The sequence below is a fragment of the Dichotomopilus funicola genome (genome assembly GCF_033296635.1).
Source record: "Dichotomopilus funicola strain CBS 141.50 unplaced genomic scaffold C8A04scaffold_12, whole genome shotgun sequence".
Lineage (NCBI taxonomy): Eukaryota > Fungi > Ascomycota > Sordariomycetes > Sordariales > Chaetomiaceae > Dichotomopilus > Dichotomopilus funicola.
Window position 1 is genome coordinate 103,599 of NW_026944033.1, and position 17,272 is coordinate 120,870.

The 17,272-nt window shown below is 53.3% G+C and overlaps 5 protein-coding genes across 5 annotated transcripts; 3 read left to right on the forward strand and 2 right to left on the reverse strand.

The window, feature by feature from the left end:
• Positions 1–703: 703 nt before the first annotated feature.
• Positions 704–1,818, reverse strand: C8A04DRAFT_35395 (uncharacterized protein; the record flags this gene model as incomplete). Its single annotated transcript, XM_062783155.1, has 2 exons — positions 704–1,408; positions 1,615–1,818. 2 exons carry the CDS (start codon positions 1,816–1,818, stop codon positions 704–706), a joined length of 909 nt encoding a protein of 302 aa, XP_062639195.1.
• A 1,561-nt stretch (positions 1,819–3,379) lies between these two features.
• On the forward strand, positions 3,380–4,297 carry C8A04DRAFT_26304 (pyridoxamine 5'-phosphate oxidase-domain-containing protein; the record flags this gene model as incomplete). The annotated part of the gene is made up of 1 exon (XM_062779884.1): positions 3,380–4,297. The coding sequence occupies one exon, from the start codon at positions 3,380–3,382 to the stop codon at positions 4,295–4,297; it is 918 nt and encodes a 305-aa protein (XP_062639196.1).
• A 4,203-nt stretch (positions 4,298–8,500) lies between these two features.
• C8A04DRAFT_26305 (uncharacterized protein) lies at positions 8,501–10,250 on the forward strand (the record flags this gene model as incomplete). Its single annotated transcript, XM_062779885.1, has 2 exons — positions 8,501–8,835; positions 8,927–10,250. 2 exons carry the CDS (start codon positions 8,501–8,503, stop codon positions 10,248–10,250), a joined length of 1,659 nt encoding a protein of 552 aa, XP_062639197.1.
• A 1,234-nt stretch (positions 10,251–11,484) lies between these two features.
• Positions 11,485–12,378, reverse strand: C8A04DRAFT_35398 (RNA polymerase; the record flags this gene model as incomplete). Its single annotated transcript, XM_062783156.1, has 3 exons — positions 11,485–12,013; positions 12,090–12,172; positions 12,286–12,378. The coding sequence occupies 3 exons, from the start codon at positions 12,376–12,378 to the stop codon at positions 11,485–11,487; spliced, it is 705 nt and encodes a 234-aa protein (XP_062639198.1).
• An 877-nt stretch (positions 12,379–13,255) lies between these two features.
• Positions 13,256–14,905, forward strand: C8A04DRAFT_10230 (uncharacterized protein; the record flags this gene model as incomplete). The annotated part of the gene is made up of 3 exons (XM_062776510.1): positions 13,256–13,393; positions 13,505–14,662; positions 14,717–14,905. The coding sequence occupies 3 exons, from the start codon at positions 13,256–13,258 to the stop codon at positions 14,903–14,905; spliced, it is 1,485 nt and encodes a 494-aa protein (XP_062639199.1).
• Between the last annotated feature and the right edge of the window lie 2,367 nt (positions 14,906–17,272).

Below are 17,272 nucleotides of genomic sequence, written 5' to 3' on the forward strand. Positions count from 1 at the left end.
AGCGCGTTGTTTTTGAAGATCGAAGATGGTTAGCTGGTACATGGAATGCTTGCGGTTGTTGTTTTGAGATTTAAAAGGTTCCGGCACTCTGGGACGGATATTATGGTGGTATTGCATGTTCCAGGCCAAGGGCTGCGGCAGATCCCGAATTAACAGCGTACCAGTTAACATCTCGCCCACTTGAACACCCTACCCCTAGGTATGAACATAAATTGTGTTTTACATGAAACTCAAAAGATAAAAACCCACCCCAAAGAACATAAGTGAGGTCAGAAACTAATACATGATGAGGCACTTAAAAGTTGAACTAGGTGCACGCCTAGCTTACTTAGGTATTTTCCTCTATGAGGCAAGAGGGTCATTATGCGAATCATCTTCAGCTAGCTTAGGTTTTTATCTTTGAACTGTCTCGTAAAGATTTCGGAAACAAGAACCGTCATTGCTGGAGGGTTTTTGGGTTCCGAGCACAGATTCATGAAGCCGCCCGTTCAACACCATAGTACTGTCTCGTCAAATAACAATCACAACGACAAACCTATAATACGTCTTGTGGCCCCCTACTAATATCACCAAAGATGTACCCCTCCATTCACACTGGAAGTGAGCCAGATCAGTAACTTGCAATGTTGTAAGTCAAGATCAAATCGAGTGATATTTAACTGCCAACTGCATCAAAGGCGACCCTAGACGCCAGCACTATCTTCTACTCCGCATCGCATATCCCCTCCTCCCCCTTCTTCTCGCACGAAAGCTCAAAGAGCGGCTGTCCCCCCATACTCCCATCCAGAATCCCAAAGCTCGGCACCGGCGTCCCCCTCCCAACATCCCGCAGCGTATACCACCACGTATTCACCCTCCCAAACAACATCCCACACCCAACCTCCTGCCAGAACCGTAGCGCATTCTCCTTCGACGGCACCGCCTTCCCCACCGTCATCCCACTCACCGGAAACCCCGTCTCCGTCACCCACACCGACGTTAGGTTCTTACTAAACAACCCGCCCTCCTCCCACACCTTCTCCACCACCACATCCGTCTCCGTCATCGCCATGTTAAACAACCTCCCAGCCTGCTCAACCCCATTCTCCATCTTCCCCTGCCAATAACTATACGCATCCATCCCCACAAACTCCACCGCCCTCAACACCTCCCGATTCCCCTCATCAACCCACTCCGACCAAGTATCCACATGCCCAATCTTCACCCCCTGCAACGGCGTGCCCCGCAACCTCTCCCTCAACTGGCGGATATACTTCATAATCTCCGCCGCTGTAGCCCCGGGGCCGGCGTTCATACTCCGGCCGGCGGCAGAGGAGCGGTACAGGTCCTCGCTGCCGACTGAGATGCCCATGACGAGGTCGGTGAAGGGCTTGCTGTAGATGCGCATGGCGGTGGTCAGGGCGGCGAGCTCGTTGGTGAAGGCGGAGGGGCCGGCGGAACACCAGAGGCCCAGGAGGAGGGTGGTGTTGGTTGTGATGGCCGCGGGGATGGCGGAGATGGGTTGGTCGGAGGTGCCGGGTTGCCGTTACCGTCTAGAAGAAAGGGATTAGGTACGGATTTTGGTGAAAGCCCGTTGGGGGGATTTGGGGAAGGGGAAAAGGGGTTTGTGCTTACCACCATGGTGTAGAGGCGCGCGCTGTTGAAGGTGCCGGTGGGGAAACCCTGGAGGTCCTGGGCGAGCTTGAAATCGGCTTCGAAGTCGGCTTGTTTCTTGGGCGAGGTGTCGGTGAAGAAAGCGCCGTAGTTGAAGCCTTGATGGAGGGCTACGGCCGGGCTGAGGGCGGCTAGAAAAGCCGTTAGAGATAGGATGCCGCGCATCGTGGAGCAGGAATCTTGGTGATTGTTTTCTTGTTGAAGAATGTGTTTAGATACTAAGGTTCTCGAGAACTCTTGGTGGGAATGGTAAGAAGTGAACGAGGGATTCGGGACTCAGGTCGCCTAATATTTATAGGTTTCTTCCACGAGGAAACGAAAAGAGTCATCGGTCATGCGCGATGGGAAAAGGCGAAGAACAAAGACTTCGTACAATTCCGCTATTGTTTTCTTGAAAGCATATCCGAGTCCCGAGAAGAGACGGGAGAAATCAAGAATAAGTCCTCTAGGTGAGGGCTCAATATTGAGAAACTTCCATATCTGGGCCCATCCATCACAATCAACTCCTTCACAGTTCAACAAGGTCTGGATTGGTAAAGCCACGGGCGTAGTAATTGTTGAGGGTTGATAACCGTAGCATAGTAAAAAAAAAACCACCAAAAAGCTCACCGCCTACTTCTCACAGTCCCCCCTATACAGGGGGCGGGGCATAGTAGAACAGCTACGAAAACCCGCAAGCAGATTTTACAAGTGCAACAACCGGGCTCGAACCCGGGTGCACAGATTCTGTGGTGTACTAGTTTGAACATCCACAGCCTCCCCACTACGCCATCCGGCCGGGGCCGGTGTTGGTTTTGAGGAGGCGGTTGGAAGGAACTGCCGGAAGGTGGGTTATAAAGCGTGGGCGGTGGCGGAACGAAAAGAGGGAAGGTGCGGTTGAGGCCACGCACAAGTGAACTGCTAAAGGGATAACGACTCGGGATGGAACCAGCACTGTAATGCTAGAAGCGTTAACGTCCATGTAGAAAGTAATACTTCTTCAACAAGACTCTGCTGCCATATACCCTTGCCTATCGATCGCTCTGTTCTCATCACCATACAAGTTTCCTGGCTTAGTTCATCATAAACTGAAAATAGAGTAATATTATGTGGGAGTCCCGTCGTCCACTCCTCTTACAAGGGCTATGGACATGGTTCTACGATCATACTCTCGATTAACAAGCCCTAGTTCTTAGATTATTGTCCAAATACACCTGCTAGTTAGCTAGGTACCTACGGAGGTGTTCTCGCGCGCTTGTGTACGGCAAAGGAGAACGAGGTAACATAACGGGAAGCATAACATACAGGACAGGAGAACCTGACGTGAACGACCCGGGCATGTCAAGTTCTCGACGACATCTATCCCGCCTTCTCAAGCATATCACTGAAATTTATGAGTCTCTCGCCATTACAGGACGTAAGATACCTCGTAAGGCTCATTGGAGGACGTTGATGAAGTCAGACCCTGAATCTGCAGTGCCACTCACGCGGCCCCACACATCAAGCAAACGTTCAAGGCCCCGCATTCTTTCCATATCTCCAAAAAGCGATGAACTGATGAAATCATTGTGCAAAATTCAACTCTCATCAACCAACCGCAAACTAAACCCCATCACCACCCAACAATCGCATGGCATCCAGGACCCCACCTTACCTATCCACCGCCTCACGAAGACTCCGCGCTCTCCAATCGCACCACCAGCCCACACCAAATCCCCCAACCAACACCCTCACATCAACAACCACAATGCCCTCATCCACCCCCGCCCCCTGGCGCGCCCCCTTCCTAACGCACATCACCCCCCTCCCCTCCCCAACCTTCACCCTAGCCACTCTCCAGCAGCAAACTCCCACACTACCCTCCTCCTCCTCCACCGCCGCCGCCGATTCCGCCGATTCCGCCGATTCCACCAATTCCACCGCCTTCCCGCGCGCCCGCACCTGTGTCTTCCGCGGCTTCTGGGCTTCACTCTCCCCTCACCCGTCCAACCCGGCTCCTCTTAATCCCACGGGGGTGTTTGAGTCGGATTTGTTGGTTTTTACGACGGATGGACGGTCGGAGAAGGTTGGGGGGTTGTTTAGTTCTGGAACCCGCTCTAGTGATGTTAAGGATACTGGTGGTAAAGAGGAGACCTTGCAGACGGGAGGCGGGGGACAGGTCGAAGCGGTGTGGTGGGTTGATAAACCTGAAGTGAGGACGCAGTGGCGGGTGAGGGGACGGGCGTGGGTGTTGGGGTCGGATGTGGAAGGGGGTGGTGAGAAAGCGGAAGAGGTGAGGGGGGTTTTGAGGGGGCGGATGAGGCGGTTGTTGCCTAGGGATGAGAATGGGGATTGGAGTTTTGCGAGGGAGGTGACGGCGCATTTTGGGAATTTGACGCCGCTTATGAGGGGTACGTTTAAGGGGCCGCCTCCGGGGGTGCCGGTTGCGTGTGGAGCGGGTGATGGGGAGGTTTTGGCGCAGAGGGTGGAGGGTGTGGAGGATGAGGCGGCGAGGAGGAATTTTAGGGTGGTGGTGATTGTGCCGGAGGAGGTGGATCAGGTTGATTTGAGCGAGGAGTTGAAGCCGAGGAGGTGGTTGTATGTGTATCGGGGGGAGGATGGGAAGGCTAGGTTGCCGGGAGGGGAGGTTATTGGGGAATGGGAGAAGGTTGAGGTATGGCCGTGAGGTCTTTGGCAGCTTCAGGGGAAGATGTATGTTGAAGGAAGTTAACATACTCCATTCGACCCCTTGTTGCTGTTGGTCTTGCCAATTATTCCGTTCCCAGTTCCCCAGTTTTGACTTTTCAAGTCAACCAGTGTGCTCTCAAACATGCTCGAGACAAGAGCCGCGCTAACAGAAGATAAAAAAAACCTCGGTCAAGGAACGCAGCTCCGTGTGATCCTGGTCATTTTCCGTATCCTTCCTTTCTTTACTGCACATAACAGGGCGGCTGACACAAAGAAGATCTACAGGTGGCCGAACGCTGTTTCTACTTTGCCCCCTCATGGGTCGAGAGGGGGGAGTCGGATGACGAACTGATTCCAACAGGTGGGCAGAAAGAACAAAGGAGGAGGACTTGAAGGGAGGTGCCCAATATCGTGTTCTCAATTATATAATAAGACCATCCTGCAGTGAATTTGGTCCTATCGCACCTGTCACCAAAACGTTGCCACGCCGTTTTGTGATGTCCCTCAGGATAGAGCAATTTTCAAAACTGGATAAGCCACATATTATAAGCTCCAGTACCATCCAATCTGTCAACCGATTCATCGAACGCAGCAGCCCCTGGGACAACGGCGGGCTCAAAGCATTTTTGTGAGTTACCACCCTCCGAATGCCAAACACACTCTACTTACATTGAACTACAGAGCTAATGAGTCGAGGCACGACTACCAATCGATCTCTGAGGATGAAAAGGAGGTGCTGTTGACAATTTGTGCCTGGCTGAGGTTCAAAGACTATGCCAAAGACCAACTTAGAGACTCTGTGCGCATTGCAGAGCTGATTTTTGGGTCTTTTGATCAGACCCAAATTACTGAAGTCATCAGCGGCAGGAGGGATCCGGCATCGGCCATTTTGATGATCTCGGCTCTAATGACTGCTCATGAGATGTACAAGGCAAGGGGAAAACGGAATGTGCCTGAACGTGTCAAAGCTTGGGGCCATCTTCACGATTTCGTTGAGCTTAACAATCGGCCACAGCTTACGGACCTAGAATGGGGAGGCCAGTACCTTACGCACTGGCACATGCGGTGCTCTATTCTTCGGGGTTTTCCTGAGGCGGGTGACGGTTATCGTCACCCCGACCTGTGCCGCGATCCACCGTGTTGTCAGGACGGGGAGTCCCATGAGATGCCCTGCGCAACGGAGATCACAGATGAGTACTGGACGCGCATCTTGGGGTATGGGGAGTCACATGGGGAACTGTGGCCCGATATCCACAGCCATCTTGAGAGTCGTAGAGAGGACAAAAATGTCCCGTGCCCGGTGTACTGCCGCTATACGACTAGAACTCAGCTGTGAAATGGCCCATCCGGTGATGAGTCGGGGTCTGACGGAAAGTGAGATCGTTCATACCTTACAAGGGGGGTCTCAAAGTCTCTGAAATTCTCAACAAGGTTGAAGTATACTCAATTTTGAGTTTATGATCTAGTTAGCTAGTTCTTCGTTTTCGGACATAGAGTCCCAACGACCGCGAAAATCAAGAATTTTGTTAAAACTTACAGAACCATCAATTTCTGCTGTAAACCGTGGTGTATCGTGAAAACTACCGCACTATGAGTGTAATATATAAAAACAATACCAAAGGCCTGTTTTTTGAATGCATCAGGTTCGACAAATACCCTAGAGACCTCCAATTAAGCGCATGTGGTTTGCTCCCATAACTTACCCCACCTGTGTCTTAAGTCGGATTGTTTTGCTAATGATGCGATGTTTAAATTGCTGAAACATTCCCACGTGCTCGAAAAGCTGCTTGAATGCCAAGGCTGCCAACGGTCTCGGGCAGCAAGAACTATCCGCAGTGTAAGTGTAATATTGGCCTGGAAGCTAATGGTGCCGAGTCTTATCAGTGTTGCGGCAGCAACATCTCGTTCTAGCCCGAGCCGTTAACCCCGGAGACCGCAGACTGAAAGCCGTTCTTGAACCGAGGAGGGTGTTGCCCTGGTCGCCCTGCGCAAGAATTGACTGTCTCCGCAGTTGACGACGCGGAGAAGGACGAAATTCAAGGGGACAAACCCGAGCCCGTTTCTGGAAGTCCTTCCTTCCTCATTCGCCCCATCAGGCGAGCTTTTGTTTATTTCCGGTCCGTATCAATGGCTGTACAGTATTCCCGTGTAGGCGCTGATTCCTCTTCAATGGTTTTGTCGAATTCCGTTTGGCAGTAGGCTTCATTCTTGCCTGGCACTTTCTCACGTGCTCGCGCCCCACACAGAGGAAATGCCAAGAAATGGAAACCGAGCGCCTGGGTGCACGCCGATGCCACCTGCCAATGCAACACGACTCGCCAGGGTCGATAAGAGTTCAGACGACGGAGTCTCGACACATGGTAGCACCTTGACAAAGGGGTTGATAAACGATCACGAATCCGGGGTTACCTCTTGACTCGTCGATTGAAGTTCACCGCTCGATTTCTGCTCTAGGGACGAGGAGAGGAGGGAAAGCTGCAAGCATGCTGACGACTTGACGGGCCGACGGATCGTCCCCTCATTGGGTGATCGCACGCCCACCTCCCAACTTGGGACTCGCCCGACGACTGTGTATTTTTTTTCTCCCTCTGCGTGTCATGCGGTTAACCCCAGCATGCCCAAGCGATGTGCACAACCTGCGACAACCGATGAGTTGCCTCCAAAAAGGCAGGTAGGAGCATCATCCCCTTGACCAAACCCCGCGCAAATATTCGACAGCCAATTCCGAAACGCTGGTTCGCCTCCCCGATTCGATTTGAGGATTCGTACCTGTGCGTGCTCAAACGGAGAGAGTCCGTGCCGGGGGTTTCAAAGTCGGGGAGGCGAGGGAGGAACGGAAACAGCGCAACCAAGATCCCTGCTGGGCCACGAAATGAGGTCGTGCCCCGTTGCAAGTACCGGTGCCACCGTCAGAAGGAACCCACTGTGAGCGTCGAGCTTTGGGGGTTGTTTTGTTGGATTGGCCTCGTCCAATTTCACCGCTACATCATGTCCATCATGCGAAAATGCACATTGTCACGGGGGATGTCGTGGGGGGAGGAGGGGACAGGGCTGACATGCACCACGACCCCGCGGTCGAGATGCACTCGGCGCAAGCGAACTCAGAGCCACCGCATAGGCTCGGCCTTGTTATTCAACGTATTGTGGCTGAGAGACGGCTCGAGGGAGAGGTGCAGACCTGGACACATCATGCTGCGTCACAAACGCAATCAAGGTCAGGCCAGGAAACCCACTTCAAGCGGGGAAATTCGAGTTCAAGCTCCAGAGCACGACGAGTCAACCTCCTGGTATTCGTAATGTATGGACTCACCCAGCCTTGCTCCATCATTCATGGGCTCGCCGCCCACGCGAGGCTGCCTGTGAAAGAGAGCTATCTCTGGGGATGACCTCGAAGCTCGGGTGGGCGCGTTGCCGGTGGGTAGATCTTAGGACCCGCCTGTCAGGATTTGCGGTTTCTTGGCCGAGCAGGCGGCCCACCATCCACAGCCCCCCCGGGATCCCATGCGATCCGTTCGGGGAATGGCAAGAGATAGGAAACGCTGCCGTTTGACGCAGTCCTGCCGCAGCTCACTCGGCTCCGTAGGCTCGCGTGCATCTTATCAAAGCATGTCAGACCCTCCCGAGCTCCACGAGAAGCAGGTTCTTCTTGTTGCTCATGCCTTGCCCAACCATTGGTGATCAGGCTTCCTCTCTGCTTTCCACATGCTACCCTTTTCTCTTTCTCTTTTTTCAACACCACCGACGCTGCTCATAACGACTCTCTCATAATACATAATATTGACGCGCATCTCTTCACCTTCACATGCTGCGGCGCACTGGCACTTCGTTGTAACCTCACGGTTTCTGTCGCAGTGAGCCGAGCAGTCTGCCCCTAGTATTCCCGAGACATTATCCGCAGCGGTACCACCACAATCACCCGTAATCCGACGTCATCGTGCCTGCACCGCCGTTGAAACCGACCCAGGAATCTGGAACTATTGCGGACGAGTCTTAACAGAGACCTGATTCTACTTCTATAATCGAGGAATACGCCAACAATTTCGGAACAGCCTCGGACTCTTCCCTCGACGCTTCAAATTTAAAGAATCATTAGACATCCATACCAACACCCTCCACGCCCGTCTCTCTCTCTCCGGGAGGATGACGGGCATAGCATGTACCGAACGCTAAACGCCGCCCGCGATCGCTCATCGCCGTCGCCATGGCTCTCTACTCGGACCCTCCGCCCCCACGCCCCTTCAGCGAGGACAAGCCGACGCTGCTAGTGTGCTGGTGGATCACCATCTTTTGCGCCGTCATCATCGCGCTGCGCGTCGTGGGCCGCTTTATCCGCACCGAGAAGCTCTTCCGCGAGGACAAGACCGCGGCGCTAGCTCTGGTGCCTCTGTTTTTGCGCATGGGCTGTGTCCATGTCATTCTCATCTACGGCACCAACAATGCGATTCTCGAAGGCGCTGGATTTTCGGACGAGGAACTCCACCAGCGGTCGATTGCTAGCGGTTTGGTACTGCTGAGCAGAGTGCTGTATGCTGCGACGTATGTGTGATGTCCTCGAATACCTGTTTTGTCTTGTTGGACAGTCAACACTTTCTGCATGAACGGGATTCACTAACACTCTGCCCCTTAGCCTATGGATCCTCAAATACGCGATTCTCGAATTCTTCAAGCGACTCAAGGTTACTTGGAGGCGCACCTATGACTGGGCTCTAATGTTCATTCGCGGGTTCTTGGTCACGACCTTCATCGCTGTCGTCATTAGCGATCTGGCTGAATGCCAGCCCTTCTCTAATTACTGGCAGGTTCTTCCTGATCCAGGGGGCCAATGCCGTCAGGGATACGCTCAGCTCCTGACCATGGCCGTTTGCAATGTCATAACCGATTTGCTGCTGGTCATGGTACCCATCCCAGTTATCCTCAGCAGCTCGATGAGCGCGGCCCGCAAGTTCCAACTCGTGCTACTCTTCTGCCTCAGCCTAGCCCCCGTTGCCGTCACCATTTACCGCGTCCCGCACATCATCGACCAGCACGGGTCCCAACGAACCCGGTCCCTGTACGCCTCCGTCGAATTACTCTTCGCCACCGCTGCCGCCAACGCTCTCGTGCTCGGCTCCTTTGTCCGCGACCGCGGCGTAAAAAAGAAGCGCTTCAAGTACGATTCCATCGCCGCCGGTTCCATCGACCGGTCCTCTGCCTCCGATTCCCGTCGACCAACCGCCCTCCGCCACTGGGGTAGCGACGAGGACCTCGTACGCGATCTGGGCCTGGGCGTGACCCCCGAGTTGCGTGACACCCGGCCCTCATCCAACGACCACCTCCACCCCCAGTACACCCCCGCGCCGCCTGCCCATGCTCATGCCCATGCCATGGAATCATGGAATTTCCCGAGCTATGCCCAGCGACCGAGTACCTCCCCGCTGAGCGAGGAAACAGAAGAAGAAGAAGACCACGGCGACGACAAACCCACACCGAGCAGCGAAGTGTCCGCCTCCCGCGGGGTCTCCTTTTTCGACTACGGCGGGCTCCTCGATGACCAAAACCCTACCACCGCATCAAATCCCACCCGAGGACGCAACCATTCATCTCCCTCGTCATCATCATCCACCACACCATCCCCCTCAACGACAAAACCGCCCGACCCAGCGGTCACGGCCAGCGGAAGCGGATTCAGAAGAGGTTCGTCCGCGCTGTTGCAAGACCTGGGCGGCTTTTTGGCCCCACCGGGATCTAGGACGACAAGGCAGAAGTCGAGGCCGAAATCTCGGTCGAGACCGCTCTCGCCTATTCGGCAGGGAGAGACACGGGGAGACGGGCCAGCACCTCTGCCAGAGCGACCTTCGCCAGAGCCGTCATCGGCGAGAGCGTCAGTGCGGGCGGGACGTTCAGATGGCAGTGCGGGCCAAGGGCCGGAGTTGATGGATGTGGGTGGATTGTTGGGGACCTCGGGGCGGTGAAATTGATCTCGAGAAGGAGACTTAAAAGATAATATGAGGTGGTCACCTCTATAATCCCTTTTATTCTTCCCTTTTTTTCTTTCTTATCTTGATACCAGGAATGGGTGGGGGAGCTGGCACGGCTTTTCATACTACTTATTATTTGGAACACCTGGATTATACAACGGCGTTCATGGGGTGATGGGACGGTGGGTTATTTGGCGATATACACAACCACCATGAGAGAGAAGAGAGAAAGAGGAAGAGGAAGCCATCCCCGAGTTTGCGTGCTGGGTTTTAGCTATGGACGGATTAGAGGACAGGTGCCACGCGGCTCAACAAGATGACAATCGAGAACGGTCTCGTTGGACGGGATCGAGGGGCGGTGATGATACCGCGGTTAGGAAGCAGGGTAGATCGGTGGTATTCTGTCTTTGGCCTTGGGAATTGGGCTGTTCAGGGGGGTCATGAGCAGCTAGGGTGGATGTTTTGTTTTTCTACACACGATATACCCAGGCATAGCGAGTGTCATGCCGTATTTTTTTTTTCATGGTTTTAGGAAGGGGTATCTGCTGGTTTAGGTCTGATATAACGGGGTAGAGGTGGGACGGGGATGGTGGTAGAAGTATCAATATCAATGATAATGTTCAAAGATGTCAACTTGTTGGAGTATATATTTGTATGACGTGGTGATGAATTACTGTGTAGGTGGATGCTAAGACTAGCGCGCTTTACCTAGCCGTTGGAACACACGTTGTTATATTGACAGGGTCGGTGGAAAAGGTCGAGTTATCTGGCGAATTATCACCGCACAACGCTGTATATGTCATCAAGAGCGCAACTAGGGTTGAACGTCGGGCATCGGCCTCATTTTCTTTCTAGAGAGTAGCGCTCAAATCAGATACCAGAGGCGACCAAAAAGGTACACATTCCGGTACACAAGCCGCTCAAACAACCCATCCCCGTCGTACTTCTTCGCAGCCGCCGATTAACGCCTGAAAATGATTAACGCGGAAATACCCACGACCCAAATCAAGCCTAATAAAAAATCAAACGCCCTCTGTCTGTGCCTTGGCTTCAGCTGGCGATGTATAAAACACGCGCTAGCTGGGGTAAAGCGTGTGTTGATGCAAACTCCGGGTATGTCTCCCCACACCCTAGCTAGGCGGAGTGACAAATCTCACTTCATCGCCTGCTTCCCTTTCTCAATCGTTTGGCCCTTCTCACCCAACAATTACCCCTTTCCCAACCTCGCTCATACGCAAAGACGATAACTCGCATACCGCCCCGCAGTCTCACTGGTACGTATAATCTTGACAACCTGGCCCTTCTTCAACCCCAAGTAGCGCGCAATGGGGTCCTTGGACAGAATACGCGGCAATTGGGTCTCCTTAAGGCGGTAGCGGCGCAGCAGGGCCATCTTTTCCTCGCGGCTAAGCAGCACATGCTTAGGGACGAGATCGTGGTGGGTGATGTTGACGAGCAGGTCCTCCTCGAGGAAGCACTCGATCAGGGTGAACTGCGAGGTGACGGTCATGACCTTGCGGGCCTGGGCCGACAGCGGGACGGCGGTGACGAGGATGCCGGCTTTGAAGTTGTGCTCGTCGCAGTGCGCGACGAATTTCTTCATCACGTTGATGCCGATCGACGCCTTTTCGGGGCAGAACTCGACCCAGATTGTGCCGCATTCGGGAGACGGGTCCGGGTTGGATGCGGTCGGTGGCGGGGTGAACTTTTTGATCATTGCCTCGGATGGGCGCGCCGAGAACTGCAATTTGGTGCGGCTGGCACGGACGGGTATGTTAGTAACAACGACGGCGAGGAGGGGATTTGATGGCTAGGGTGATGGCTGGGACGTACTTCGGGCTGCCGTCGTCGTTGGTGAAATCTCTACGGAAACGGTCGAGGGGGACCCTGACCTCGCTGTCGGCCAGTTCGTAGCCCTGCAAAAGAGAAAACGGGTTCAGCGCCAGCTCTGGTTTTCCGCCGATGAGCTCTGATGGGCCGGAGGAGGGGAATTTGGCGTCGAAAACGAGACCACGCCGGGCTGACGTACTCTGTCCTGCACCATCTCGTGGATTGTCCTCCATGAGCGCCAGAGGCGCGTCACTTCCTTTGCGTGAATGCTGGCGACGTTCTCTTCCTCCATTTTTTGTGTTCGTCTCCGTCGCGGATAATCGTATTGCGATTTGATTTTGGATCGATCAGGCGGAGTTCGGGGATGAGGACGGTCGGCGAGTTGAAGATGTCGGGATTAAGATGTGGTGGGCGAAGTTTGTCGCAACAAATGCTTGCGAGAAGGGCGACGGTCAAAAAAATGCGGCTTGGATGCCGCCTTGCAGATGGGTCCCGGCAACCTTTGCTGGGGGAACGCCGTGGAGTGCCGATAGTTGGTAGGCCTTGGTCCTCAGTACGTGCATTCTTTAACATGCACTGTGGCAGTGTGCGAGTTACTATGTACCTAGGTAACGAGGGAGTGAGAAGAACAACCGACACAGAGTCATTCCCCTCGTCTCTCTTAATGTTTGGGGTTAATCTAAAGCTATTCAGCTCCATGGAAAAGACAACCATGGACATGTAGCTTATAAATAACTCCCATGATCGGGATTATTTTCAACGCTCTTCTCCCCAGGGCGTGATACGAAAAGCGGAGTGCTGAAAACAGTGTCAATACAGTGCCAATATTGCATTTCTACCCCTTTCTAGATGCATGCAATGGGCTGGCTTGGCTGGGTGCAACAGAACCTAAGCTAAGGCCACTGGTCTGGAATCGAACCTAAAAATGAAATTTTGGTGATCTGGTGCTGAACTTCAGACGAGTGGAGGATACATATATATTCTCGTCCCGGCGGGCGTTTTACCAGCTTGCTCTCCATTCCGCACTTTTCTATATATACCGACCCTTTCGCCATTTTTTGCCGCCTCGTTACTGTGTGCAACGAGGGCGCTCCATTTCCCATCCACCCAGTCTATTACCGCACATCTTCTCGGTCAATCTCTATCCGGACTCTTCTACTCGCAATACAATGGCGACGGAATCTGCAAGCCCGGCCCCGGAGGCTACCGCCTCGGTGCCCGCCAAGGTCGCGCGGCCCGACGAGGAGGCCTACCAGAAGGAACTCGCCAAACTCCAGAAGGCGCACGAGGAGGCACTCGGCAAGTTCGTAAGTACAGCCCAGTCAAAGGGACCTCAGCGCAGTGCCTGTGCCCTCTTTCTTTGCTCCGTCGCTGTCAATTGGACTCGATACTAACCCTGCGACCCCCCTCTTGTTCAGAATGCTTCCAAGGCCAAGCTCGACAGTGCCCTACCTAAACAGGGCCAGGAAAGCCCGCTGGTTGCCCGCCGGAAAGAGTTGCTGAGCCAGCTGGACGAGATCCGCACGAAGCAGGGTTCCGGAAAGGCCGCCCGCACCGGGAAGCTGGACCAGGTCAAGTCCCTCGATGAGCAGCTCCGCCGCCGCATCGCTGAGCAGAAGACCGCCCGCGGCAAAATGCCCTACAAGAACGTCGACGAGATCGACGCCAAAATTAAGCAATTGGAGCAGGAAGTTGACAGCGGCAAGATGAAGCTTGTCGATGAGAAGAAGGCCCTTGCTGAGATTACGAATCTGCGCAAGCTTCGCAAGAACTTCTCGGGGTTCGATAACGACCAGAAGGCTATCGACGACCTCAAGGCGAAAATCAAGGAAATCAAGGACTCCATGGAGAACCCTGAGGCGAAGGCCCTCAGCGACAAATACAACAAGATCCAGGAGGAACTGAACGAGGTCAAGGCCGAGCTGGACTCGGTCTTCAACAACCTCACTACTTTGCGCGCCGAGAAGTCCGAGCTTCACAGCGCCCAACAGGCCACCTGGGAGGCCCTCAAGAAGTGCAAGGACAACTACCACACCCAGCGCAAGGCTGCCCAGAAGTGGGAGCGTGAAGTCCGCGAGAAGCGCCGTGAGCGCGAGCAGGCCGAGCGCGACCGCATCACCAAGGAGCGCAAGTTGGCCCGCGCCCAAGAGCTGCTGGCCGAGGCGAGCGACCCGGCCTTCACCGAGCAGATCCGCCGTGCGAACAACCTTGTACGCTTCTTTGACCCCTCGCACGTTGGCGAGGAGAAGACCCCGCTGCTTGCCGACAAGGGCCTCGCCGCTGCTGCTCAGCGCAAGGTTGACGCCTCCGGGTTCGAAGGCATGAAGCTTGTGCGCAAGGAGGACCGTGAAGAGGACTACCTTCCTGCCGTTAAGAAGGGCAAGAAGGGAAAGAAGACCAACACCGCTGCTGAGCCGGCATCTGGCAAGTTCAACTGCCCACCCTCTGTCATTGAGGACTGCGGTTTTGTCGGTGTCAACCCACCAATGAGCGCTGCCGAGGTTCCCGAAGTTGTGGAAAAGGTCAAGGCCAAGATCGCCCAGTGGAAGGCAGACCAGCCCATCCAAACACAAAAGGTATGTCTTTCTGATACTACTACCCTCCAGCCGCAGACCGCTAACACGACCTAGAACATCGAAAAGGCGAAGAAGGAGATTGAGCGTCTCGAGGCCGAGGAGAATGGCGCCAATTCCAATGCCAACGCTCCTAAGACGGCCGACGGTGAGGAGGCCGTGGCTGAGGTTACAGAGAAGGTTGCCGAAACTTCTCTCGACAACAAGGAAGCCGAAGCTCCCAAAGAGGTTGAGGCAAGTGCTTGATTATAACAGGCCAAGAAAGACGCATCAACATTGATGTCGCTCTCACTTCCTCTAACAAATAAGTCACATATGGCTATATAAAATTTTCCTAAATCCATTACATGGTAGTCCTCAAAATGATGTTATGTCGGCGTGAATGAGAGAGCGGATCAGCTGGGTATCTTAAATGTTTCTGGTGTTCTTTCAGCATTCAGATGCTACCGTTGCTGATATCTCTTTTGTCACGAACTGTTTCATTTTGTGTATCCAGCTCATTTAGACATATGGGAATGATTGGTGGCTGTCGCGCTCACCTTAACTCAGAAAATGGCCAACGATACACCGTGCTTTCTTATACTAACCTACGTTATGACTTGTCGTAAAAGCAGCATTGACGAGGATTAGGAGGGGATAAAGAAACATCCGGGAAAGGGTAAACCGGAAGGTGATACGCAATGGGTATATATCCCTCAGAATCTATCAATGTTTGACCTCTTCTGAAGCACTCTGCCCGGAATTCATAGGTATCATAGTTCTGATCCAATTTACTAATAGAGTAGCTGTCCCCGTTCTTTGCTGCTCCGACTTGTACCCCTTTTCACACACTTTCATCACGCAGTAACAAGATGTCGACTGAGCCGGTTCTTGCACGTATCCTTGGGAGTTCGTCGCTTGCTGGTTTGACCATAGATTCACGCCTTCTGGTTCCCAGTTAGATTCCCTTCCACGGTGGGGACATGGAGTTACCCGGCAAGGGCAACAGACAATAATATTAAGGCCCTTAAGGAACGGAAACGACACAATATTATTGATTCAGGTTATGTTCCATCGGGAATTTCCTCCTTGGAAGTGGTCGGCTTATTTTATGTTTAGATCTCCCCCATTTGCAGCAAGAAGCCGCAGGGACGTGAAATTGTCACGAACAGGACTTGTTTTAGCCAGTCGCTATGTTTATCAAGTCTTTATTTGTGGTTAGAACTTCTGTCCTTTTATAGGAACTCCCTTCCCGATGATGTGTTGTCTACAAACAGAACAATCCAACTCGACAAGACAACACCACGTTGCCTTGGAGGATGCGGGTTGCACATCACCATCAAACAAGATCAGTCCACATCCCCTTTCCACTACCTTTGTTGATATCTTGACCCTCCACCGTCGGCCTTTCAATACCATCTAATTAGTGAGGACACCTCCGCAACGTCAGAGGGATCTTCCCTTTTATCGGGTCACTGTGTTTACTTTGACTCCACCCCCGAGGGTATTCGGGTAGCGGGTCGTTCGGACAGAAATTGTGGAACAACTCACACACGTGGACTTGGCTTACGCCAGGTCGATAATTCCGAGTTTCCGTGGCAGAGTGGCCGCTGGGGCTGACGTTGGTGTTGGGATTATGGGGATCGATAATGTGGATGATAGGTTGGTGACACATGTGGGCTCGTCTATCAATGTGAGTGTCAAGAGCCGTGGCTAAGCAAGGTGTAATTCCGAACTTTAACTTCGGGGCGCGGCGAAAAGGAGAGTATCATGTTGATGAGCTGCAATAGTGCCTTGAGCAAGGTTAAATGCAACTACTGTCAACGCCGATGCCGACAGCAATATCAGCGCAATACCCACGCCTAAGCAAAACATATCTTGTTTTCATGCCCTTCACAGCAAAACTAAAGATACTAGTAACTATGACACGCTCTTGCCAGCCACGTAGCTCTGCTTAAAGTGGGTGGTGATACATGTACTTATGTTAGCCTGCAAACCGCCCTCCCCCTCAACGATCCTCGGCGTCAGGCCTACCATTAACCTCCTATCAATCCAACAGGCCACACTCCCGAATTCCCCAGAGTAAACCACTCCAGAAGAAACCCCAGAACCAAACAAAAAAGACCCTTCAAGTAACACCAATATATCCCAAACCCCCGACCCGAAGATCCCAAGCCCACTAACAAAACGCACACTCCAACGAAACCCAGAACCTTCACCGAAAGTGCCTCCTCCAACAAACAGCCCCCTCTCCCCCCCCTCCTTCCCCCCTCCTTTTTGTGTCTCGTCTCCTCCCATTGATTGACGTTGGGCACCGAGGCATACATAGCCACCTCAACACCAGTCACCAGTACAGTACAAACAACACATCGTTTCGAAACCCGAGCCCCCCGGGCCGTGCCGTTGGGGAAGGCGCGGTGTTCATGAACTGAACTTGTTTCCTTGTTTTATTTTGACTGTTGTTCTCCATCCCTCGCCCGTTCGTCCCATTAGAAACAAATACTAGTAGATTAGAGTAGGTATTCCAGCGAGACGACAGCCCCGACGGTAGTATTCCTCTCTCCAGGGCGACTTAAATCTCGGAGATGGTACCCGTCGCGTCCCTCAGCTTTGAGTCTTGTGATTACCTATCTT